The 26491-nt window shown below is 43.0% G+C and overlaps 1 protein-coding gene across 1 annotated transcript in view; it reads left to right on the top strand.

The window, feature by feature from the left end:
• The window catches only part of SSC4D (scavenger receptor cysteine rich family member with 4 domains), a 67347-nt gene extending 42921 nt beyond the window's left edge, over positions 1 to 24426 (top strand). Inside the window, exons 9-11 of the mRNA XM_040336863.1 lie at positions 15148 to 15225; positions 20428 to 21299; positions 21680 to 24426. Coding sequence (XP_040192797.1) covers positions 15148 to 15225; positions 20428 to 20744 — 395 coding nt within the window. The 3' untranslated portion in view covers positions 20745 to 21299; positions 21680 to 24426. The remainder of the gene's footprint in view (positions 1 to 15147; positions 15226 to 20427; positions 21300 to 21679) is intronic.
• The last annotated feature ends 2065 nt before the right edge of the window (positions 24427 to 26491 follow it).

Raw genomic sequence — 26491 nt, 5'->3', positions numbered from 1 at the left:
ATAACTATGGCTGGAAGGACAAAGAGAGGCAGAGAGTCACGAGGGCAAGCAGGCTCTGCATCTAGAGGTAACGCTGGTGATGGATGTGATGCATCCTCTTCAGCACGTGGCCGTGGCCGCTCGTCCTTCTTTTCGGGAGCTGGCCGTGTTGAGCCTCAACATGCTGAGAAATTAGTTGAGTGGATGACCAAGCCGTCCTCATCCTCCTCATCCTCTCTCACACAGACTGATTATAGTTTGTCTGGCAAAGCAGCTGCCAAGGCGTCCTCTACCCTCTGCACAATGGGATCACACAATCCTTCCCTAGTCCCACCGTGTCCTCCTGAGGAGTCCCCCGAACTGTTTCAACACAGTGTTGGGTACATGCTAGCTGAAGATGCACAGCGTTTTAAAGACTCCGATGACGGAACACTGATAGAGGAAGGCATTGATGTGAGCCCAGGGAGAGGGGGTGGCCGAGAGGGACAACAATCTGGGAGTGATGTTCCCCCAGCTGGAGCATACTGCCAGGTTGTCGCCAGTGATGATGAGGAGGGAGGGGATGATGAGGTCATTGACTCTACCTGGGTGCCTGGTAGGAGAGAGGAGGAGGAGGAAGAGGACGAGGCACAGGCACATCTTCAAAGAGGCAGGAAGCCCTCCAGGGGTCAGCTTAAGGGCAGTACACCAACTGCATTACGTGGCGCTGCTGTGTCTCAGCGGTACAGCAAAAGTTCTTTGGTGTGGGCCTTTTTTGAAACCTGTCCATCAGATGCTACCTTTGCTGTTTGCAACATATGTCTCAAGCGTATCTCGCGTGGCCAAAACATCACCCGCTTGGGCACCACATGCTTGTCCAGACATATGTCGACCTGCCATGCAGCTCGTTGGCAGGCATACCAGAAAGACCCACACCAAAGACCAAAGCGGTCCTCCCCTTGCCCTTCTGTGACCTCAAACCCCACTAGACCCCTAGTCCTCTCTGCAGCCTGCACCGAAGGTGTAGAAATAGGTGTGTCACAACGTAGTAGTGGTAGTACATCCGGCCAATCTACTGATATTACCAGACAAATTTCCCTGCCCCAGCTGCTGCAGCGCCGAAAGAAGTACGCTCCCAGCCATCCACATGCCCAGCGGTTGAATGCTAGCTTAGCAAAATTGCTAGCACTTCAACTGCTACCTTTTCAGTTGGTAGATTCTGCCCCCTTCCGTGAGTTTGTGGAATGTGCAGTACCTCAGTGGCAAGTACCCAAACGCCACTTTTTTTCACGGAAGGCGATTCCGGCTCTCTACCGGCATGTGGAAGGCAATGTCCATACCTCGCTGGACAGGGCGGTCAGTGGTAAGGTGCATCTTACCGCTGACTCATGGTCCAGCAGGCATGGACAGGGACGTTACCTGTCTTTTACGGCCCATTGGGTGACTCTGCTGGCAGCTGGGAAGGACGCAGGTCAAGGCACAGTAGTTTTGGAGGTTGTTCCACCACCACGCCTCCAAAACACTACAACTGCTTGTGACACACCTCTCTCCTCCACCCCCTCCTCTTCTTCTTCCTCTGTGGCCTCTTCCTGTGGTGATGTTGGCTCAGAACCAGCCGTGCTCCGTAGGCGTACGACGGGCTACGCAGGAATGCAGGCCAAGAGATGCCATGCGGTCCTAGAGCTGGTGTGCTTGGGAGACAGGAGCCACACTGGGGAAGAGGTTCTTTCAGCTCTGCAGGGGCAGGCTCAGAGGTGGTTGACGCCACGCCAGCTGAAGCCTGGAATGGTGGTCAGCGATAATGGCACCAACCTCCTTTCTGCCCTGCGACGTGGAAAACTCACCCATGTGCCCTGTTTTGCGCATGTTCTCAATTTGGTGGTGCAGCGGTTCTTGGGCAGGTACCCTGGCTTACAGGATGTCCTGAGGCAGGCCAGGAAAGTCTGTGCATTTCCGGAGGTCATATAATGCCACTGCTCGGCTGACAGACCTCCAGAGGGAATACAACCTGCCCAAGAACCGCCTAATCTGTGACATGCCCACCAGATGGAACTCTACGTTGGCCATGCTGCAGCGGCTGCACACGCAGCAGAGGGCCATCAATGAGTACCTGTGCCAATATGGCAGCAGAACTGGCTCAGGGGAGCTTGGGTTTTTTTCACCACGCCAGTGGGCCTTGATCAGGGATGCATGCACTGTCCTGTCACCATTTGAGGAGGCCACGAGGATGGTGAGCAGTGACAGTGCATGCATCAGTGAGACTGTCCCGCTTATTCACATGTTGGAGCACACCCTACGTGGAATAATGGACAGGGCCCTTGAGGCAGAACAGAGGGAGGAAGAGGAGGACTTCCTTACCTCTCAAGGCCCCCTTTATCCAGACACTGTTCCTGCTTGCCCACCTGGAACACAGGAAGAGGAGGAGGAGGATGAGGAAGAGGAGGAGGAGGAGGATTGTATCAGCAGCATGGAGGTGGAGCCTAGCACTCAGCATCAACAGCAGCAGTCTTCAAGGGATCATTTACAGTCCCAAGGAACACGTGGACTTTTACGTGGCTGGGATGAGGTGGCTGAGGATCCTGTCGTCCTCAGTGACCCAGAGGACTGTGCCCCGGATGCCTCTGCAAACCTACGCTGCATGGCCTCCCTGATTCTGCAAAGCCTGCGTAAGGATCCTCGTGTACGTGCTATCAAGGAGAGGTATCATTACTGGCTGGCAACTCTCCTTGATCCACGTTACAAGAGTAAGGTAACGGATCTTATGTTGCCATCGCAGAGGGAGCAGAAGATGAAACTACTGCGGGAGGCCTTGCAGAAGGGTCTGTGCAATGCGTTCCCAGAACCGGGGGGATTACCAAAACCTGGCCCTGGACAACGTCTTGCTGAGGCTTCGGTGAGTCAGAGAAGGAGCGGTGGAGAAGGTGGCCGTCTGACCGATGCGTTCAGACAATTTTTTAGTCCGCAGCCCCAAGGTCTGACCGGTTCCAGCAACCATCGCCAGCGTCTGGTTTACATGGTCCGGGAATACCTAGCGGCAAGATCCGACTTGGACACCTTCCCCACGGAAAATCCTCTGGCTTACTGGGTCTTGAGGATGGATCACTGGCCAGAGCTTGCACAGTACGCAATTGAGCTACTGGCTTGCCCTGCATCCAGTGTTCTTTCAGAACGTACATTCAGTGCTGCTGGAGGCTTTGTGACCGATCACAGGGTACGCCTCTCCACCGACTCTGTTGATCGACTGACCTTCATCAAAATGAATCAGGCTTGGATCAACACCGGCTACCAAGCACCTGATGCTGATGTTACTGAATAAGAATTTTGTGTTGAAATATCAGATCCCTTTGAGACTGCTGATGCTGAGTGACTGTCCTGTTGTGCTGCTGATGGAATATCCTTCTCCTCCTCACTTTTCATGCTGTTAGCTAGTAAGAAATTTTGTTTTTCTGTGCTCCGCCACCAGTGCCTAAGGCCTAATTTTTGTGCCCCTGTGTAACAGGGGCGTCTAATAACAATTTTTGATGCAATACTTTGCACGTGGCCTAAGGCCTAATTTTTGTGCCCCTGTGTAACAGGGGCGTCTAATAACAATTTTTGATGCAATACTTTGCACGTGGCCTAAGGCCTAATTTTTGTGCCCCTGTGTAACAGGGGCGTCTAATAACAATTTTTGATGCAATACTTTGCACGTGGCCTAAGGCCTAATTTTTGTGCCCCTGTGTAACAGGGGCGTCTAATAACAATTTTTGATGCAATACTTTGCACGTGGCCTAAGGCCTAATTTTTGTGCCCCTGTGTAACAGGGGCGTCTAATAACAATTTTTGATGCAATACTTTGCACGTGGCCTAAGGCCTAATTTTTGTGCCACTGTGTAACAGGGGCGTCTAATAACAATTTTTGATGCAATACTTTGCACGTGGCCTAAGGCCTAGTTTTTGTGCCCCTGTGTAACAGGGGCGTCTAATAACAATTTTTGATGCAATACTTTGCACGTGGCCTAAGGCCTAATTTTTGTGCCCCTGTGTAACAGGGGCGTCTAATAACAATTTTTGATGCAATACTTTGCACGTGGCCTAAGGCCTAATTTTTGTGCCCCTGTGTAACAGGGGCGTCTAATAACAATTTTTGATGCAATACTTTGCACGTGGCCTAAGGCCTAATTTTTGTGCCCCTGTGTAACAGGGGCGTCTAATAACAATTTTTGATGCAATACTTTGCACGTGGCCTAAGGCCTAATTTTTGTGCCCCTGTGTAACAGGGGCGTCTAATAACAATTTTTGATGCAATACTTTGCACGTGGCCTAAGGCCTAATTTTTGTGCCCCTGTGTAACAGGGGTGCCTAATAACAATTTTTGATGCAATACTTTGCACGTGGCTCCTTGTTGCGCTCCAATTACAGATATTGGGAGGGGTTGCAGTGTTATGTTGCGCCTACGGACACATTTTTATGCCCCTGTGTAACAGGGGCACCTAATAACAATTTTTGATGCAATACTTTGCACGTGGCTCCTTGTTGTGCTCCAATTACAGATATTGGCAGGGGTTGCAGTGTTATGTTGCGCCTATGGACACATTTTTATGCCCCTGTGTAACAGGGGCACCTAATAACAATTTTTGATGCAATACTTTGCACGTGGCTCCTTGTTGCGCTCCAATTACAGATATTGGGAGGGGTTGCAGTGTTATGTTGCGCCTATGGACACATTTTTATGCCCCTGTGTAACAGGGGCACCTAATAACAATTTTTGATGCAATACTTTGCACGTGGCTCCTTGTTGCGCTCCAATTACAGATATTGGGAGGGGTTGCAGTGTTATGTTGCGCCTACGGACACATTTTTATGCCCCTGTGTAACAAGGGCGCCTAATAACAATTTTTGATGCAATACTTTGCACGTGGCTCCTTGTTGCGCTCCAATTACAGATATTGGGAGGGGTTGCAGTGTTATGTTGCGCCTACGGACACATTTTTATGCCCCTGTGTAACAAGGGCGCCTAATAACAATTTTTGATGCAATACTTTGCACGTGGCTCTTTGTTGCGCTACAATTACAGTATGTTTGAGGGGTGCCCTTTTTTCTACAATTTTGCTTTCCCAAAAAGATAATGCCACCCCCCCACCACCCCTAAAATAATCGAGATATTGTTCCCACACAGCACGTGCGCAACCAGTATTAAATTACTTTGTTCTTATAATAATTTAATGTTGTGCAGGGACATTTCTAAACATGTGCCACTACTAGAGACACACAGCAGGTGTGATATTTGAAGGAATTTTTCATTTTTTTTTTTCACTTTAAACATCATTAAAATCGCTGCTCCGCAAAAACGTCCGTTTTTAAAATATTTTTTTCGATTGATACATGTTCCCTGGGGCAAGACCCGGGTTCTGAAAGACGTTTACCAACATTAAATTGAATATTGGTCTTTAAAATGATCGTTTTTGAATTCGAACGTTCGAGTCCCATAGACTTCAATGGGGTTCTAAATGTTCGCGCGAACCCGCGGTCTGTTCGAACGTTCTGATGCGAACCGAACCCGGGTATGTTCGGCTCATCCCTAATGTGAATATAAGTTAGACACAAAATGAGTCCGTGCAAACTTGACGTAAATGAATATAGGGTTGATACCCCTCGCCGTGGATAGCAACCAATACCACTCAAATATAAATTGAATGATTAAAGCGGAGTTCCGGACACAATTTCACTTTTTAAATATAAATACCCCTGTAATACACAAGCTTAATGTATTCTAGTAAAGTTAGTCTGTAAACTAAGGTCCGTTTTGTTAGGTTGTTACAGCATTTAGACACTTTATAAAATAGAAATTGACTGGGGCCATCTTAAGTGTGGGCATCATGAAGCCAGACTGTATGACTTCCTGGATTTCAGCCTTGCAGATCTCGCACATGCTCAGTGCTGCACAAGCAGTGTCAGATCAGGTTTCAGCACCTGTGCTGTCCAAGTCACATGATTCTTTGAGACTGGGGAGTGCACAGACTGCGGTGTAGGTTAGGAAGCATTAAGCACCTAGGTGCAGGAAGTGGGAAGATTAACTATTCTGCCTAGCAACAAAACTTTGAAGGCATCTAAAAAAAAACGTTTTTTTCGTAAAGGACTAATGACATTTTTTTAAAACTACTGATGTAATGTTATATTTATGGGTGGAACTCCACTTTAATGTCCAAACGTGATCGTGTGTAGATGTCCAATTTGTGAAGTAAAAATTATATTCAAAAAATAATCCACCACCGATTTTTGTGAATTAAATGGACGTGACTGTTCCTCACAATCACACCAAAAGTGGTAAGTAAACACCCTTACCAGAAGTGTTGGACCCCCTGTTAGATGAGGTCATACGGGCATCGATATCCACCCTGACAGGTAATAAGTAATCCCAGCAGAAGTACGTAGCTCCTCTCCCGACCAATCCTTTCCAGACTCCAGGTTCTGACCGTCTCATCCAGACAGGAACCTTTAGGCAGGTGATTCACCTTACGCCAAACGATCAGCTCCTAGGCTCGGTGTCACAAGGGACCACCGAAAAAAGGGAACGGGAGGCTCACAAAAGTGAAGTACCGTACTGGCAATTTATTGTATGTAAAAACGCGGTACATAGATAAAAAAACTTGATAAAAATTGTCGACAGAAACAAATAAAATTAAACTTACACCCGTGCATCCGGGGTCACATTAACGCGGTGACGTTAGTGCGTGGCTCCGCCCTGACATGTTTAGTCATAAATGACGTTCTCAAAGGGCACTTTGAGAACGTCATTTATGACGAAACATGTCAGGGCGGAGCCACGCACTAACTATCCCCGGCGAGGGGTATCAACCCTATATTCATTTACGTCAAGTTTGCACAGACTCATTTTGTGTCTAACTTATATTCACATCTACACTTTTTTCAAGTAGTGTGGTTCTTAGTGCTACCTACCCCCTTTTGTTTGCATGAGTATCACATGTTTTTTAGGTGTGCAGCTTTTTTCTAAAAATTTCAATTTTTTATTTTTCAAAACTTTTTCAAATGGTATTTTCCTTATTTTCCTTGTATTTAATTTACATATGCCCGAATGAAAAATGACGTTCAACAGTATGACATAAAAGGAATGCATGAGCCCATGTGCGTCTACGTGTTTCACTGGATCGCTTCTTCAGGACACACATTGTGGGGTATAGAGACAGGTCTCACTGGTCCGGGCATGTAAAAATGTCTGCAAAAAGATCTCCCTGGGTGGGCAACAGAACAATGGGATGGCCACAACAATAATCCAAAGTGGCAGAGAGAATCCCATATGGTAGACTTCACATCAGATAGTAGTCACCCAATAGCTTTATTGACATAAGTGGTCACAGCATGTTTGCACGGTTTCATTGTCGACAATAGGGTGCAACTTGTCATGCAATTTTGAAACTGTCAAATCACAAGACAAATCGCACCAGTGAGATGGGGACTAAGTGTGAATCCGAATTGTTCTCTCCATCTCGGTGGAGCATCAAAAAGTGATGTGTGTACAGAATGCATTTATGCTCATGTTCTGAACACTTTTGTTATTATTATGATTGGATGATGGAAGTCAGCAAAGCGTCTGCTCATTTACTAAGCTCTGGAGCACCTGCACTTACAGAGTGCAATTGCATTTTGCAAAGTGTACAGCCTGTTTGCCTTTGGTAATTCAACCCCTATTTGTCTATGAACACATAGGGGGTTATTTATGAAAGGCGAATCCACTTTTCAGTACAAGTGCACTGTCAGTGCACTTGGAAGTACAGTCGCTGTAAATCTAATAGGGGTGTTGAAATTAATCGTAGCATCGAGATTTGACCACCCACGATGCGACATCGATGCTACGACTTGCATTAATCGGTTTTATGATGACGTCACCTGCGCGCCGCTATATATGCCCTTTGAGTCTGAAAGCAGTCGAAAGAAGCCGAAGAAAGCCGTGGGCGTTAGCCGCGCCTCTTTTCCCGCCCCCCGCTAATGCAGCTTCTCTTCACTAGCCTCATGAATCGATACGATTACCATGTCCACGATTCGATTCGATTCTATTCCGCGATGCATCACGATGCATCATGATTGCTGCGCACGGTTTTCATCTGTTATTAAAAAAAAACTCTTTGCATGTAGCAAACTGTAAACACAGCAGACAACTTAAAGAGGAGCTCCAGACTAACCCCAAAATACTACAAGAGATGGACAGAGACTGCAGACATGATACAAGAGATGGACAGAGACTGCAGACAATGATACTAGAGTGGATGAGAGACTGCAGACGATGATACTAGAGAGGATCAGAGACTGCAGACAATGATACTAGAGAGGATCAGAGACTGCAGACAATGATACTAAAGAGGATCAGAGACTGCGGACATTGTCCCCATAAAGTCCTGCCAAACGACAATGTATGCCATGTCATAAATTATCGTTTATGTATGTCTTATTGTCTTAGTGATTGATTCACATTACAACTTCATTGATACCTTTTTTTTGTATGATTTTTAGTTTTGCTCATTACTGCCCCACACATGCAATGCATGGCTGCATGTGTGTGGCAGTGATGAGCAAAACTAAAAATCATACAAAAAACGATTTCAAATCAATGAAGTTGTGATGTTAATCAATCACCAAGACAATAAGGCATACATAAACCATAATTAATGTTGAAATGGCATAGTCATGCTCATTGGTCACTTTAATGTTTTCATAATTTGGCAAATTTGCAATCCACATAATGGTGCATCAGATATATGATATACAATGTGTCCATCAAACGCCTCAACTGTGCCCATAAATTGCCACCAACTGTGCCTTAAATTGCTGCCAGTGTGCCATCAATTGCCACCACTGTGCCACCAGTTGCCACCACGGTGCCATCAATTGCTGCCAGTGTGCCTAAATTATTGCCCATCAGTGTGCCATTAATTGCTGCCACTATGCCATAAATTGCCGCCACTGTGCCATCAATTGCTGCCAGTGTGCCACCAATTGCTGCCAGTGTGCCACCAATTGCTGTCAGTGTGCCATCAATTGCTGTCAGTGTGCCATCAATTGCTGCCAGTGTGCCCATAAATTGCTGCCAGTGTGCCCATTAGTTGCCGCTACTGTGCCCATCAATTGCTGCCAGTGTGCATCCCCCAAGTACCTGATGATGATGATGATGATGAAATCTCTGCTGGTCTCTGACTCCTGTCAGTGTTCTGCTGCCTGCAGTCCTCGGCCGTCTCGGGTCTCCCACAGCAGCCTGTGCAGTGTGCACAGTGTGAGGTGAGCCAAGGAGGAAGGCTCTGGGGAGTCGGGACCGGATCATCACTTGTCAGGAATTGGGGGACACTCGCTCCACGTGTCTCTCACATGGTGACGGGCGGCTGGGAATGCCGTCAGCAGGGGGCGGTAAAGGAGGTGCGGCTAACACCCACAGCTTCTTCGGCTGCATCAGCAGGGGGGCGGTAAAAGAGGCGCGGCTAAAGCCCACGGCTCCTTCAGCTGCATTAGCGGGGGGCGGGAAAAGAGGCTCGGCTAACGCCCACGACTTCCTTCGGCTGCTTTCAGACTCAAAGAGCATATAGCAGCGCGCAGGTGACGTCATCATAAAATCGATTAAGGCAAGTCGTAGCATCGATGCCGCATCGTGGGTAGTCGAATCTCAATGCATCGATGCTACGATTCATGAGTGTAGTCTATATTTGCTAACATTTTATTCAAAATGTCAGCTCCCAAAAGATTGGTAGGAACTGTGTCTAAAACTAACACTTTAGTGACAATTTCTGTTTGCTGTCCTAGCATGAGTTTAAGTGGCTTGGACTCAACCAAATTAGTAGAGGTCCCGGTTAGGTCAACACCAGAGATAACATTTGTATATAATAATCCTGGAGGTAAGTCCTCTATATTAAAAACAGTCCGGCTTGCACCAGTATCTATTAAACAGGTTAATTCTGTTTCTCCTCCAGGCTAGGGCAGTTCTTGTAAAAATACTTTTACTCTGGCCTCAGGACCATTGTCTCCCCTGGCATGGCATGCCATTTTCCTATGCCTGATCCACTGCTCCTGGAAGAGAACTGGGATCAGCATGAGGTGCCTGTAAGCTCCTTTCCAGTCTACGGTCAGGAAGATGGCAGAATTTGGCTATGTGTCCTTCCCCATTACAATTGTAGCATATGATTGGTCCCCGGTTGCCATGATTTCTGAAATTGCCTTTGCCTCTTCCTCTCTGCTTCCCCATGTACATAATCTTGGGTTTGCAGTTTCTCCCGCCTTCAATTCCTCTTTTTTAAGGCCTGTTTCCTCAGCCATATAGCTTAACTGCCTCCAATAAGCACCTGCTGCTTCCTCTTTCCCTTGCTTAGCATTCATAAATTCTGCATGTCTGGTTTGTCCATATATTTGGGGCAATTTTTCCTTACATTTTTCACAAACATGCCATCCACTAGCCATCTTATTTAGATTTTTGACATCTACATCACATTCTTTAAGTATATAGCCAGACATGTTGCTTCCCACTGCTTTAATAAGAAGCTGATGAATGTCAGTAGCACAAGCCTCATATGCTTCCTGTGCAGCACTAAGTTTGTTTGCAGACCCAATTGGATTATTTCTAGGGCAGTGGTTCTCAACCTTTCTAGTGATGTGACCCCTTGATAAAATTTCCCAAGTTGTGGGGACCCCTAAAAGCAAAATCATTTTTGTAGCACGGGTTGTCAGCACCCAAGGCAAGTCAAGTAATTTGCGCTCCTAACCAACGGACATCTAGCGCTCCTTGAGTCCCTTCCACTTGTACCGTATTAAAACCCCTTATGGTACGCTTTAGGATGTACCACTCTCTTTGTTCTCCCTTCGTTCCCTTTTATCTGTCTCTATCCTAATTTTTTATTTTTTTACCCCATCCCTCTCTCTAGCCATCTTTCTTGTTTTCTCTCCCTTTTTCTTTGTTCCTCCCCTTCTTTTCTTCTCCCTTACATGTATTCTTTGTTTCCTTCTCTTACTCCTTGGTGGGGGGAATGGGATGAGTGGCAGTGCTGGGGGGAAGTTCTGATTAGCCAGCTTGGGTGCTCTTGATCAAGGTCATCTGCTGATCTGAGAACTGTAGTGGGGCCACTGTAATCACAGGTAGTGTTACTCACTGTGTCTTCGGCTCCACTGTGTCTCCGACTTTGTGGTGCCTCGTAGCAGTGACACCAATACCGAAATCAGGAGATAGGGTCTCCTCCAGCCCCTCCCACTTTACATTCTTAACCAATCAGCTGACCCCTAGTCTCTGCCCCCCAGCCATGCCGTGAACTGAATGGGCCGCTCTGAAGAGGTTGATTGGGTGGCCACAGGCTCCAGGGATAGCCCTGCTGGGCGGACACAGGCTCCAGAGACAGCCCTGCGGGGCAGCCTCAGGCTCCAGGGATAGCCCGGCTGGGCAGCCACATGCTCCAGGGAAAGCCCTGTTGGGCAGCCTGCAAAAAGGCTGGGAGAGTGGTGCAGGCTTCAGGAACAGCCCAGGTTCGGTGACCCCTGGCAAATCATCATTCGACCCCCGAGGGGGGTCCCGACCCCCAGCTTGAGAACCACTGTTCTAGGGTCTCCCAATCCCTCTAATATGGCTCTCATTTCTTGGGAACTAAAAGGTACATGCCATTTAATTTGAGACTTACTGTCAACAGCATTACCTTAAAAAAAAATTGGGTTCTGACAGGATAAACTGCAACAGATTGCTCTATGACAGGGGCAGAAGAGGTGGCATCTCCCTTCCTACTCTCTTTATCATGCTGCCACAATTTGGAAATTATGGTTTTCTCCGGAAGTTCAGAGTCTATCTCTGTTTCTGTGACCAAAGATTTAAGTTTAGAGAGATCTAGTTTTGCATATGTGCCTTTTGATTTATGACAATCATCTGTTTCTAGGATACGAGCCAAATCCCTCTTTGTAGGTTGATATGGGGCTGTTAAACCTCTGCTCTCTAATATATTGCCCAGCTCATCTTTTGTGTGTTTTATCTAATTCTTGTGGATGGACCCCTTAAAGCCAAACTGGCAGCCACATAAGGTGGGGGATCCTCCTCTACAGAGTCTTTTGGCCAAACGTAGTAAATTTGGGCAGTACTTTTATTAACCATCTCCGTCAAGCCAGTTTGATTTCCTACTGTCTCCCATGTGCAAGCTGTTCTCCATGTTCCTTCACTGCACAATTGTGGGCCATAATCGTGCAGAAAAGTTTGCCATACTTGTAAATCAAAAGTCCTTTCATATTTTAAGAGGTTTAGCTGTTCCGTTTGTCCATTCTACCCATTTATCTAGGGGCTCAGTATAGACTTTGGGCATTATCTGAAGGCATATCACCCTTCATTCATTTATTTAATTTAATGCCCATAATGACTGGCCATTCTTCTCTACTTGTGCCTATACCCTCTTGCCTCTAAAACAAATAGTACAACAAATCTGCAGATTTACAAGAATAGTCTCCACTTATCTACGTAGATAGAAGCGATTTGACAATAGACAAAACACTCATTAAGAGACCCTCCTCGTCTCTTCTCTTCTCTGGGTTTTATCTGACCCTACCATGCGCCTCTGACCCAGGTCGCCCACAAGGAGTCAACGCATAGAACTCCAGAGAATTCTCCATATCTACACACAGTCCAACCCGTGAAGGGAAACACAAACACATTCACACACACAAACGTTACCCAACCAGAAAGGTCCGAGAGTGGTCTGATTTGCGTGCTCGCTCGCATGAAGGTGTTGAGTTCTTGCGGGGAGGAGCCGAGACAGCCGCAGAGGGACCCCAGAAGACCAGGTTCGGGGACACTCAATGCAAAATGTGCTGCACAGTGACGGTAAGTATAACATGTTTTTTTTTTTTTTTAATATTTGGCTCCCATCAACTTCAACAAAATTCAGATTTGGCACCCGAACTACCTCAAACCAAATCCAGGTATATTCAGCTCATCACTATGGGCAGCATATTAGAGTGCTGTCTGCCCGGGGAGCGGGGAATAAGGTTTTTCTTATTTCTTTGATTGCATAGATAAATTTAACAAGAGCCTGGAGTGGGGCTTTAAATATTTTATGAGATTTTAGTGATTGGGTTTACATATACTTTAAGGGGAATTTGCTAAAACTGGAACAGACAGAATTTGGATCAGCTGTGCATAGTAACCAATCTGTTTTTAATTTCAGCTTGTTTACTTAACCACTTAAGGACCGAGCCTCTTTCTGAGATTTGGTGTTTACAAGTTAAAAACTTTTTTTGCTAGAAAACATTATATATATATTTTTTCAAACACCCTAGAGAATAAAATGGCGGTCGTTGCAATACTTTTTGTCACACCGTATTTGCGCAGAGGTCTTACAAGCACACTCTTTTTTTAACAATCAAGTTTTTTAATTAAAAAATAAGACAACAGTAAAGTTAGCCCAGTTTTTTTTATATTGCGAAATATGATGTTACGCCAAGTAAATTGATACCCAACATGTCACGCTTCAAAGTTGCACCCGCTTATGGAATGGCGACAAACTTTTACCCTTAAAAATCTCCATAGGCAAAGTTTAAAAAATTCTACAGGTTGCATGTTTTGAGTTACAGAGTAAACTAGGGCTAGAATTATTGCTCTTGCTCTAACGATCGCGGCGATACCTCACATGTGTGGTTTAAACACCGTTTTCATTTGCAGGTGCTGCTCACGTATGCGTTCGCTTCTGCACCCAAACGCGTATTTTTTTATATTTTGGGTCACTTTTATTCCTATCACAAGGGATGTAAACATCCCTTGTAATAGAAAAAAAAGCATGACAGATCCTTTTAAATATGAGATCTGGGGTCAAAAATACCTCAGATCTCATATTTAGACTAAAATGCAATAAAAAAAAAAAGATTTATGTCATTTAAAAAAAAAAAAAAAATGTCCCTTTAGGAGCAATGGGTGCAAGTGACATTTTGGATTTACTAAGTCTGGAGCAGACAGAATCTGGAGAAATGGGCGGAAGTCACGTTTTGACGTTGCTTCCGCCCTGCAATGATATGGAGACGGGTGAGGGCCATCTTCCTCTCACTCGTTTCCATACCCAGGCAGGGACAACATCCGATCGCCTCTGCCGCTACCGACGGCTCCGGAGAGTGGCGGGAGGGAGGGGGCCCCGTCGCCGATAAAAGTGATTTTGTCGGCGTTTCTGCTGCAGAGACCACTTTTATCTGTTAGTGGACCACCCGCTCTTGAAAAGGGTACCATGGTTATGGTAGCTAGCTACAACCATAACAATGGTATTCCTCTTCAAAGTAGCAACGTATTCCTGCCACGGGCGGCCCGTAAGTGGTTAAGATTTGAAAATGAAAGTTAGAAGCTGATTGGTTGCCACGCACAGCTGCTCCAGATTCCGTCTGTTCCAGACTTAATAAATCCAAATTTAAGTCTATGGTCAACTTTAATATTCCTGAGAGTTACTGTTAACATCATTGACCATGGTACTCAAGAAATCCTTTAGAGACCTTTACATTTTGATGCAAGGTTTGCTAATGTATTTTTCCTCAATGAAAATTGTAGTGCATTCTACATTAGATGTCAATTCACATCATAATGCATGACGAGTCAATTTGCATCAGTGTGCATTAAAGCAAGTTGACATGCATTGATGTGTGTTGATGCGTTATGACAAGCAGTCAGGTGCGTCTTGATTCCAATGGAAAACACATTAGACAAAAACTTTCACTTTTATATTTAGTTTGATGTACCACATTTTCCAATATATACTATATACCTGTACATGGTTCACAAACAAACAGGACATACAAACGTTCAAATTTTTACTTTTTTTTTTACATTAACTGATGAATTTAACATGTATGCAATGCAATCTGAACAGAGCTTCAGTCTTGTTTATAACGATGTAAACACTTATGCAAGGGTGGGCACACCACTGCAAACAAGGCACTGGAAATTTACTTTTCATAAAAACTGGCAATTTGTTTTCACTTTAGCATTCCTAGTTGCAAGATTTTATTTAAAGCAAAACTGACATGCCTCAATTTCCCCCTTTGCATACAGAAACTAAAATAATATATTTTTGTTGTGTGTTTTATTTGCTACTATTTACAGTATTTTTCAAATATTCCAAAAAAATGACAGAAAACAAAAAAAGCTATTCCAAATGGACATTGTGATATTTTCAATAATATTAGTTGTATAAATACATATTTATTTCATAGGTTTAAAGGAATCGGAACTGTTTTCAAAAGGGAGCAGCTTTGAAGTGACAACTGAATCTGTAACACCCCCTAAAGATGGTATGTGTTTCCAGATCTTGCATCCAGTAGTGCATAGTCATACTGAAATTATTGATCCACTTCTCTAAAAAACACTTACACCAGTGCTTAGTATAAAACGTTATTACATAATGTGCTGGGATCTACTATTAAAGTGATTATAAAATCTGCTGATTCCATTGCTGCTAACATCACATGACAATTTCTTACATCTCTTTGAGACTGTATTGAAGAGTTCTTTTTTGCTAGATTTTCTGGGCCTGCACAGCCACTGTGGCTGTTATTTTTGAGTCTTACTCATTCTGATGTATGTTATTCATTTTTTATTATGGAAAATGGACTAGGAAAAGCTGGCACGCATAAAGGTTGACCAAAAAGCTCAAAATTTCCAGGCTGACAGGAACATAGTCTGACATTATGGTAGGGCAATTTCTGTTTTGTTTTCACTTAAAATACATACACCAGGATCTCCAGCATCTCAATGCAACTTTATTGTACCAAAACAGAACATGGACCCCACCAAAATCCTCCAACCAATGGGCATATTCTTTCTGAACACCAATGTGCAGGGCCGCCATCAGGGGGGTACAGCCCATACAGATGTAAGGGGCCCAGGAGTCCTGAGGAGCCCAGGCTTCTAGAGGGATCAAGTCCCTCAGGACTCCTGGCCCCTTACAAGTTGGCACCTACCTTTTGTTCTTTTCTGCCCCCTACACTAGTCCCAACTCCCGCTGGGGTTCGCCCCTGCACTGGCTCCTGACTCCCAGCCAGTGGTGTAACATGCAGGGATGGCTAGTAACACCCCCCTCCCTGCCCCTCAGACTGCTGTCCAAAGATGTCTCTGTTGCTCCTTCATCCAGATTGAGGGCACTCTAATACAAGAGGTGTGTAATGCAGCCACCACATCTAGTATGTGTAAGCTGTAAATTGTATTTTTCTCCATTCACAGCGGATTCAATGGGTTGGCCAATGCATGGACCCTGGGGAATGTTGGAAGTCAGGCCCGGGGGACCTAGTCCTAAAGCAGTGTAAGGGGTCCCAAAATTTCTGATGGCTGCCCTGCCATTGCGAGTGAAGAGTATGGCTTTGGATGTGATTGCTGGGCCTAACTTTGAGTGGTCCTGACTGGTGGAATTTAGGAAGATCTTGCTGTTGCAGTATGACCCATAGGAGGGCAGGGGTTATTCAGCCCTTACGGCTCCACCTCTAAAACAGAGTATAATTTTTTGGTCTGCAAGTGTCATTGAGTATTACAGTGTAACAATTGCATTGTTACATTGTATTTACTATTTTATTCATATGTAGTTCAAAGGTGTGACCTGTTAAAGAAACCTGTTAAAGAAATCTGTTAAAGAAACCTTATAGGTAAAACAAAATTTCATGTTAGCCTTAATCAGCTGATTACCTCCTTCCTCCATTTCTTCCCTTTGCTAACTTTTTTCTACAGTTTTTTTCTTTATTCTTATTATAAAAACTTTAACATTTTTCATCATTTTTATTTTTTTGTTGTTGTTTTTTAAGTGTCACATAACAAAAATGTGCAAAATCGAAAAAAGCACATTTTTCATTTGTAAATAACTTTGCCATGTTTTGTACCACAAACATGAATTTGGTGTCAGTTTTAAATGGTACAAGTTATAGTATAAAATATATACTTTTATTTACAGTAACACTACTTACTTTAAAGCTAACCCCGGTTAAAATTAGGAAAATAAAATAATATTTGCAATATTGAAAAAAGAAAACCTAGTTTGTCCCTTAAAACAATGTATGTATTATTTTGTTATCTTAAGTAATTAGGGTCCTTTCACACTCACGGATCCCATACATGTCTCATCCGCTTGCTCAGCGGGGATTGCTCCGTTTATCCCAGCTGAGCCGGCAGATGACAAAGCGGTCCCCACACACTGTGCAGGGACCGCCCTGTCAGATCTCCGCTCTCCTCTATGGGGGGGGATCGGATGAACATGGACCGTCTGTCCGTGTTCACCCGATCTGCAGACGGATGGAAAAATAGGATTTTCCTCCGTCTGCAGAAACGGACCATAGCGGGGACTGATGAGATTGGGTGTCAGCGGATGTTTATCCGCTGACACCTGCTATACCATAGGGATACATATATGTCCGTATTTCATCCGAAAACGGATGGATGAAATACGAACATATTTCGCATGTGTGAAAAGGGCCCGAACAAAACAATTCTCAAATAAACAGCTCATAGTGGAAATGTAAAATTGTTCATAAGGTGCATCAAAGTAAGAGAGCTGAAGTGGTTACCTCAATTCTGTCAAATTGCATGTATGCTAAGGTTTTTCTATTTATGCTTCTAAATCTGAATTAATAAAAGATCATGCACATTCATATCATATGAGGGGAGGCCAATAAGTTCTTACCCTCACCAAGATCCAGATGTGCTAGGGATCTGAAATTTAGTCCACTGACTCTTCCTTCTCTACATATCCACCTCCTATGGTTACACATTCCTCACATCTGATTTGAAGGAAAAACCGTTATCGACTTCAGTAATAACTGCCTCATCATTGTGGAAACGTCTTCCCCTTAAAGGGGTTGTAAAGGTTTGTTTTTTATTTTCTAAATAGGTTCCTTTAAGCTAGTGCATTGTTGGTTCACTTACCCTTTTCCTTCGATTTCCCTTCTAAATGTTCTAAATTAAGTCGGTCGGAAAAAAATAGTTTTCGGGCGTATCTCGTTTTGTGGATATGGCGCATAGATACGCCGGCGCATATTTACACTTACGACGTGCATCTCGAGATACGCCGGCGTAAGTGCTTTGTGGATCTGCCCCTTAGAAGGGAAATCGAAGTAAAAGTTAAGTGAACCAAAAATGCACTAGCTTAGAGGAACCAATTTAGAAAATAGAAAACAAACCTTTACAACCCCTTTAAATGACGCTTCAGATTTGGAAACAGGATGAAGTCCAAAGGTGCCAGGACAGGTGAGTAAGGTGGATAGGGCAGAGATTTATAGCCACAATTGCAAACAAAAGTGACAGTTGGTAAAGGTCCAATATGCTTTGTGCACATTCTACTCGTTGCTGTTTTTGGAAAGGTGTCAGTATCCTGAGAACCCAATGTGCCGCCACTTTGCTCATATATAAGATGTTATGTAATATGTTGTAAACTGACCCCCTACTAATGTTCACCTCCCTAGCTAAGAAATTAATAGTCACTCGTCTATCTTCAAGCACTAGCTGCTCAACTTTCGCCACCATACTTGGTTCTGTGGCAGTTGATGGGCGACCTTCCATTGGTTCATCCTGTATATTTGTGTGACCGTACTTGAATTCTCTCTTCCATCGTTTGACAGTCTCATATGATGGACAATCCTCTCCATGCACAGCTGACATCTCTTCATGGATTATTTGGGCAGATTTCCATTGAAGATGGAGTAACCAAATCATGGCTTAGTATTCAACTTTGTGCGACATGACACCTAATCCATTTCTCTTGGCTCTAACTCATTATAACTAATTCACCACGACCCACATAAACAAAAATTGGCATATATATTACTAAGATATCCACCTATAAACCTGCTACATTTTAGATCCCTAGCACATCTATATCATGGCGAGGGTAAGAACTTATTAGCCTCACCTTGTATAAATCAGATAATGTATTAAACTACAGCCAAAACAATTTTGCTTTAGTTTTGGGAAAGGGTTAGAATTTCTGTCAGAGTTTTTATTACTATTTGTGTCTCTATCAGGGAGATTCACTCTCCTTTTTTTAATAGGGTGAGTTGTCAAAAGTAGAATTTCCACTTTTGGGGAGAGATATTCTCTTTTCCTACTTTCTGCAAAAATCTGGCAGTGGTTCTAAGGCCTCGTACAGATGGACGGACTGTCCGCTGAAAACGGTCCGCCGGACCGTTTTCAGCGGACATGTCCGCCCGGAGATTTCTGTCTGATAGTTGTACACACCATCAGACAGAAATCCGCGCGTACACGATACGCGGTGACGTGGCCGCGGCGACGTGCGCGGCCCTGGAAGTTCAATGCTTCCGCTCATGCGTCGAATCACTTTGACGCATGCGAGGGATGGCGGCCGATCGGACATGTACGGTGAGTCTGTACAGACGACCGAACATGTCCGACGGACAGGCTTCCAGCGGACATGTTTCTTAGCATGCTAAGAAACATTTGTCCGCCGGAACCGGTCGGCTGGACAAATGTCTGCTGGAAACCTGTCCGGTTGGCCGTACACACGACCGACATGTCTGCTGAAACTGGTCCGCGGACCAGTTTCAGCAGACATGTTCGGTCGTGTGTACGGGGCCTAACCCTTCACCACATTGTCCAAAACTAAGAAAAGTTTGAAGCTCCATTCTTTAAAGTTTAGGCTCACTAGCCTGTCAAGTCAAAAGAAAATAAATATAATCTTTCTATCTAAATGCCTAGTTGCATAACTTCTTCCTGTCTGCGGTCTGTATATAAACTCTCCCTACCATGATATCCCATGCTGAGGATTTATAAACCCCACCATTTTTGTAAGGCACTAGCCAACAATTTGGTTTTTGAACTCCACTGACAATGGGGAACACGTTGACTCTTGATCATGTGGATAATAGTGATCACATGCAGGCTGGAAGCTTCACTGAAAATATAAAAGTCTTCTTCTTGCAGAAGAACACTGCCATCTTAATGTTGCAATGGTATCTGCAGTGCCATCTGTTAAATACTGTAATTACCCAGTATTAAAATATATATATATATATATATATATATATATATATATATATATATATATATACACATACATATATACACACACATATATATATACATATACATACACATACACTTTTCTGCACATTTAACAGCTTGTAATTTAAAAGTAACAGATTTTTTTTTTATTAAAATGGTGCACCAAATAAAGTTACAAATGTCCTTAAAAACAATTAAAACATTAGGTATGTAAATTAGTCAATGGGGGTAAATTTAAACAACGGTGAATGTGACATTCACCATTCACTGCAGGTAAATATTTTTGGTGCATGTGTTTCACCTGCAGTGAATGTTTGCTGAATGCCACATTAAGCCTAGGTTCACATTGGTCCAATTTGGCAATGCGATTTGACATCAATGACTTCTGAAACGGTTTATGAAAAACAATACGTGGTAATTTAGTAGTAATAACTTAATATAATTTAAACATGGATATTCCAGAGTAAAATTATGAATAAAAAGCTTTATTTTGCCAGGGTCTATCCGTTTAGTGAATGGAAGCCACCGGTGTGAAGGTCGTGTGGAAATATTTTTCCTATTGCAGTGGGGAACTGTTTGTGACGATGCATGGGACATGAAGGCTGCAAAGGTGGTGTGTCGATCCTTGGGCTGTGAAGCACCTTTTAATGCCTGGGGAGAAGCATGGTATGGACAGGGAACTGGTATTATCTTCATTGACAATGTTAAATGTCATGGCAATGAAAGTTCCTTACTTCAATGCTCTTACATCCGATGGAATGTCCACAACTGTGATCATTCAGAGGATGCTGGGGTAAAATGTGGACTTGGCTGAATAATGCATTATTATTTGAATGCTAAAAAGTGTAAATGTATACATTTTGTAAATATTATTGTACCTTTTGTAAGTTTGCACTTTATTATCCCATTTAAATCAAGAAGACATAAATATACAACGTGTTAAACAGTAGCCTTATACAATAAAGGTTCAAAAAATGTTGAAGCAGTTTAAGCAGACTGCCATTTGTGCCTATCATGGTTAGTTGGCTCACCTTGCAGCTGAGAGATCCACTAGCCATTGCCCCACTGCTAATGATATCCTAAAGTAAGCCTGTGGGTTACTTTACATTATTCGATGGCCCATGTTCCAGGATTTTGCACATTCATGTGCTTGCTTGCATGCTCCAAAGGTCTTTCTACTGTATAGCCTATTTCCAGAACCTGGGCACTCTATTACGCCAATATTGGGCTCAATTTCCACGGTTGATATCTGGCTGAATGTGGTTAATATTTGTATTATATAGTGCTTGTTTTTTTAGGATACTCAGAAACTATGAAGATAATCACAAAATGGGAGTAGACACCAGCTCTTGACCTGGGGTCAACTCAGGTAGTGTGATTAGTCCACACTAATCACACTACCTTGGCTCACCTTGCAGCTGAGAGATCCACTAGCCATTGCCCCACTGCTAATGATATCCTAAAGTAAGCCTGTGGGTTACTTTACATTATTCGATGGCCCATGTTCCAGGATTTTGCACATTCATGTGCTTGCTTGCATGCTCCAAAGGTCTTTCTACTGTATAGCCTATTTCCAGAACCTGGGCACTCTATTACGCCAATATTGGGCTCAATTTCCACGGTTGATATCTGGCTGAATGTGGTTAATATTTGTATTATATAGTGCTTGTTTTTTTAGGATACTCAGAAACTATGAAGATAATCACAAAATGGGAGTAGACACCAGCTCTTGACCTGGGGTCAACTCAGGTAGTGTGATTAGTCCACAGGTTTACTAGGCTTTGGCTAGCTTTAGACAAATTTACCTCTAGAATTCATTAATGGCAATCTGGAGACTTCAGACTTTGGTTTGCAAGACTGTATTGGGTGAAAAATAATACAGTATGGTAGGTGGATATAATGAAGACTTTCCTTATTCCCTCCCAAGCAACCAATGTTCTTTTCCATTTAATTGGTCCTACATGATAACATCAGGCAAGGTGTGACACCACGATAGGAGAAGAGGAGTGGTTTTGTGAAACCAGTTCCGAATGCAAAAAGATGGAGGAGGAACCCTCCAGAAGCAAGGGATAAACCAAGTGTTCCTCTCTGTTATGTCCCCCAAGACCAAACAATCATATTACCCTTTACAAAACGAGGGGCACTCAAACTCTTTTTTTCTAAGCTGACTGGAGTTCAGCTTTAATGCAGGGAAGTTGCAAAATTGTTGCCAAATAAGAAGGTATCATGATTTGCAAAAGATCTGGATCTAATTGTTTAATGTTCTTGTTAAATGCCCCTCGAGGTATTTACCACAAATACAACATGCATAACATATAACAAGCTTTATTTGTGTTTTTTCTGTACTGTGAAGCATTTAGCATTATGAAATTGCTAACTCTTATACTTTGAAGTTGATCTGAATCTAATTTTCTTTTTTCTCTTTGGAATCTAATTTTCTAATGAATCTTGTTGTTAGGTTTCTTGATAAATGTCCCTCAAGGTATTCTCTCTATACAGTACATGCTATACGAAAACATAACAAGCTTAGAGGTTTCTTATCTGTCAAGCATTTAGCACTCTGGAATTGCTAACCTTCATACTTTGACACAGACTACCTAGTGATATTCTGAGCTGCTGTAATTAAAAAAACTGTAAAAAAAATTCTTTTAGGTAAGATTTTATGACTGTTTTGGTGAAAAGGAGTTGTATGTATTTCATATTATATCTTACTTTACAAGTCACCTTTCCATGCTTTATATTGATTAAGGTGGTGTGGCAAAAAAAAAAGGCTTATGTAAAACTTTGAATAATATGATAGTAGTTTTCAGTTTACACTGAAAATATTTTTATATGATTATTGTAAATGAAATATATTGAACATTTTTTGGAATCTCTGTGATTTATTAGCTGGTGCTGTGAATAATGTCATTGATATATACTGTACATTTGTAATTATTTTTTTTTCTGTTAGATCATTATAAGATTCAAACTATTTCATACATAAACAAATCTGCTATGACCAAGCCTTTTTGTTTTCATGCGTATGCAAATATAAGATGTCAAAAGATTTAAGAGGTCATTTACATTATAATAATTAAAATTTCTGTTCACCGAAGTGTCTATAGAGAACGTTCAGGGAAACGAAATTTCTTAGGAGGATGAGTCAATGTTTTGCCTCATGTAGTAATAAAGATACTATAAATCTAAAAATGTTTTTCTTAAAGCAAACCTGTAAATAAGGAGAAAAAAACTCAAGTCATCCTTCACACTTTACTTGGCATCTGCTGGTGCTTATACATACCTAAGCAATGCATAGGCACAGGGCTTGATTTTGAGTGTGAAATTGGCACCGATACTAGGCAAAATTGATTATTTCCAGTGACTTTGTGGAAATGATGCTAAAAAAAAGTATAGGTATCAGAGGGTGTCTGGCACAGAGTGGGAAGGGTTGTGGATTTCTTGAGCTAGCCATACACAAGCCACATACTAACCTTTTTACTTTCGGGCAGTCCCACCAAATGTGCCCCGTTTGGCAATCTCTGAAACATAAGGGGAAATAAGTTTGGATTGCATTGGAGATTCTCAAAGGGACTAGGTACCAGGGGAATAGTATCTACTAACTTGTCTCCACCACTATTACCTGGACAAAACTTCCAGGAACATCCAGTTCTTTTTTTTATAATCACTTTTTTCCTTTATTATAACAAATCTAATTTTCCAATCAAAGTAAAAAAGAAACAATAAACAGAGACAGACAAATACAATGCATACAATTACAGTTCCAATCCACTTCCACTGCATTTCCATTTCAGCCTCTCTCCCATTTGAAAACATAAGAAGACTGAAATATACCAATTTATTGAGTCCATGGCCTCCTGACTTGTTTAATTAGGCTACTTCAAATGGTATATGGCAAGATAGGACTGTTTTCTTGCATTTTCATGATTGCAAGAAATGTTGTTCAATATTTCTAAATGAAAATTTCTAGAGTTAATTTTATGTTTTCCCTTGAGAGTCTCAAATGGGATAATGCCCAAGTCCTCAGGAAGTCAGTGGTTAAATAAAGGTTTTGACAAAGTTAGATAATGAATGATTGTGAGTTGCTATAGCTTGAGGGGGCCATTGGGTTACCTAATATCGCATTAAAGGGATGCATGGTGAAATTAATTTATGTCTACGTTTAAAGGGGTTGTAAAGCTTTGTGTTTTTTCACCTTAATGCATCCTATGCATTAAGGTGAAAAAACACCTTGCAATCTCGGGTCCCCCAACCCCTGTTTTACTTACCTAAGCCACGAAACTTCTGGGCTCGTTCCTGCGATGGTTTCCCCCTGCTTGAGGCGGCTCGTCATTGGAGATTGATAGCAGCGCAGCCATTGGCTCATGCTGCTGTCAATCACATCCAATGACGTGGTGTGCCAGGGCCGAGTGATACAATTGGCAGCTATAGCTGCCGGCTATATCACGGGAGCGCGCCCGCAAGCTAACCCCCTTGGAAGAGAGCTTCCCATGAAGGGGGTTAGCACTTGCGGGGAGGAGCCGAGACAGCCGCTGAGGGACCCCAGAAGACCAGGATCGGGGCCACTCTGTGCAAAACGAACTTCACAGTGGAGGTAAGTATGACATGTTTGTTATTTTTTTTTTAAACCCTGAAGCCATACAACCCTTTTAAGCTGTCCCAAAGCCTTAGGGAATGTTTGTCAATAGGACAAGTTATCACCCCTGGTCCTTTAAGGGCAACCAAAGGAGGTTGCCTGTTGAGACTGGGGCACACTTTTAAGGAGACCCACAAGGAGGTGCGCTTCTGGGACTGTCACTGCACTACTTGGGGGCTATGGGCTGTTTTGTCGTCTCTATGAAGAAGGGGGAAGTCAAAGCCTCCTTGGAGTTTGGGTCTTTGTGGCTTGATTTAGCCATTTGAGGGAGGATACCCTTCCACACAAATTGTAGGTTTTGCTTCTGCATTAGTTAAAGTTGGTAGAGCTAAATGGGTATAGGCAATATTTGGGCATGATAGAGAAATTTGAGTAACGATGTTATCTTCACTGCTGTCAACCTACCTAATCAGGATATATTGTGTATTTCCCAGGAAGTTAGTAAAGAATTTAGATAGATGAACAGTTTGGGATCATTGGCTTGATGGAGAGTGTAAAAATGTCCATAACAGAAGATGACATGAAAGGGAAAGTCCTGGAAGTTTCTGTGTACAACAAAACAAAAACGACAGAACACCAATCTTCTTGTGACAATGAGCCCGCCACCAACACAAATAGTGCTTCAGACCTCTGTTCTCACAGACAGGTCAAAAGTGCAGTTTACCCACTCAAAATGGGAGACAGAGCTGTAGATGGAAAGTGGCCAGATCCAGATACCTCAGAGGGCAGCCATCATCACGATATCATATGAAATATATTAAAAAGATCTAAGTGCTCACTGAGTATGTAAAATGCAACTTGTCAACTTGTCAGATCGAAAACCAAAATATCTAATGTGGGCCTGTCGGGAGCCATGTAGAACCCTGATCCAGGCCAAACTTAGCGCAAACTGCAGGTAATTTTAGTTGGGGAAATGTAATGCCTTTTTGAAGTCCAAGGAAGGCAGCATTAGGGGGCTCCTTCGTATGTTGTTACCTGCCGAGATTAGATGAGATCTGCTAGCACTAAATTTACCCTGGTTGGCAGTACTTTTGGGCATCTGTTACAACATTCATAAATATTGTTTTTTTAAAACAAGTAATGGTATAAGGAACTAGACAGGTACTTTAACCAAAAATATATACTGGGACAACTGTTGTGTCCCACCTACAATGTTATTTTCTGAATTGCACTGAATGTCATTACGTTGTGTGGTCTACTGTCATCTAGTGACAGCGTGGTGCTACAGCACTTGTTATGTTCACTTTGTATCTCCCTTTGTTGTCCCTTCCTGTTCACTGTTCTTGGGAAGACCCCCTTCCACGTTCCTTCAGTTATTGTGAAGTCCTTGAAATAGGAAGTAGGCTGGGAAGATCAGTGTCTGAAAAAACTTATTTTGTACTGTGACTGTGCTCTGCTCTGAGAAAATAAAATTACATTGGATTTAAATTCTGTGTCTTACTGGAGAGTTAAGCTGTATGTGGATTGTGCATAATCAACAAGTGACCATACTATCTGGACAGATTGAGATCAATGGAGGTGTATCAATGCATGAAACAGAACAACAGTTTTTCACAATCACAGGACTTTTTCACTGGAAGTAAGAAAAGGTGAAAGATAGTCTCTCACTACTCTTAAAAAAGCATTAAAACATGCCAAATAAATGGGAGAATTTAGAAAGAGTTGTGCAAGCATAAGCTTGCATAACTCTTCTAAACATAAAAAATTGGACCAGATGCTGCTCCTACGTTATAATTAACAAAAGGAGCGATGAGTTTTCTGTTCTCCTGTGTCTGACAGGCAGAACTGAGACATAAGAGCTCTCTGCCAACCCAGCTCACCCACTTTGCTCAGAGTGGGAGGGAGAAGAAGGGTTGTTAATCCTGAAAGCTCTGCTCATGTACTGCGATCACTGCATGAAAAAAGAGGGAGATGGGAGCTGTCTG

Source organism: Rana temporaria, chromosome 2 (assembly GCF_905171775.1).
Source record: "Rana temporaria chromosome 2, aRanTem1.1, whole genome shotgun sequence".
NCBI classification, from domain to species: domain Eukaryota; kingdom Metazoa; phylum Chordata; class Amphibia; order Anura; family Ranidae; genus Rana; species Rana temporaria.
Note: the sequence above shows the minus strand (reverse complement) of the source record. Positions and strands in the feature narration are given on the sequence as shown.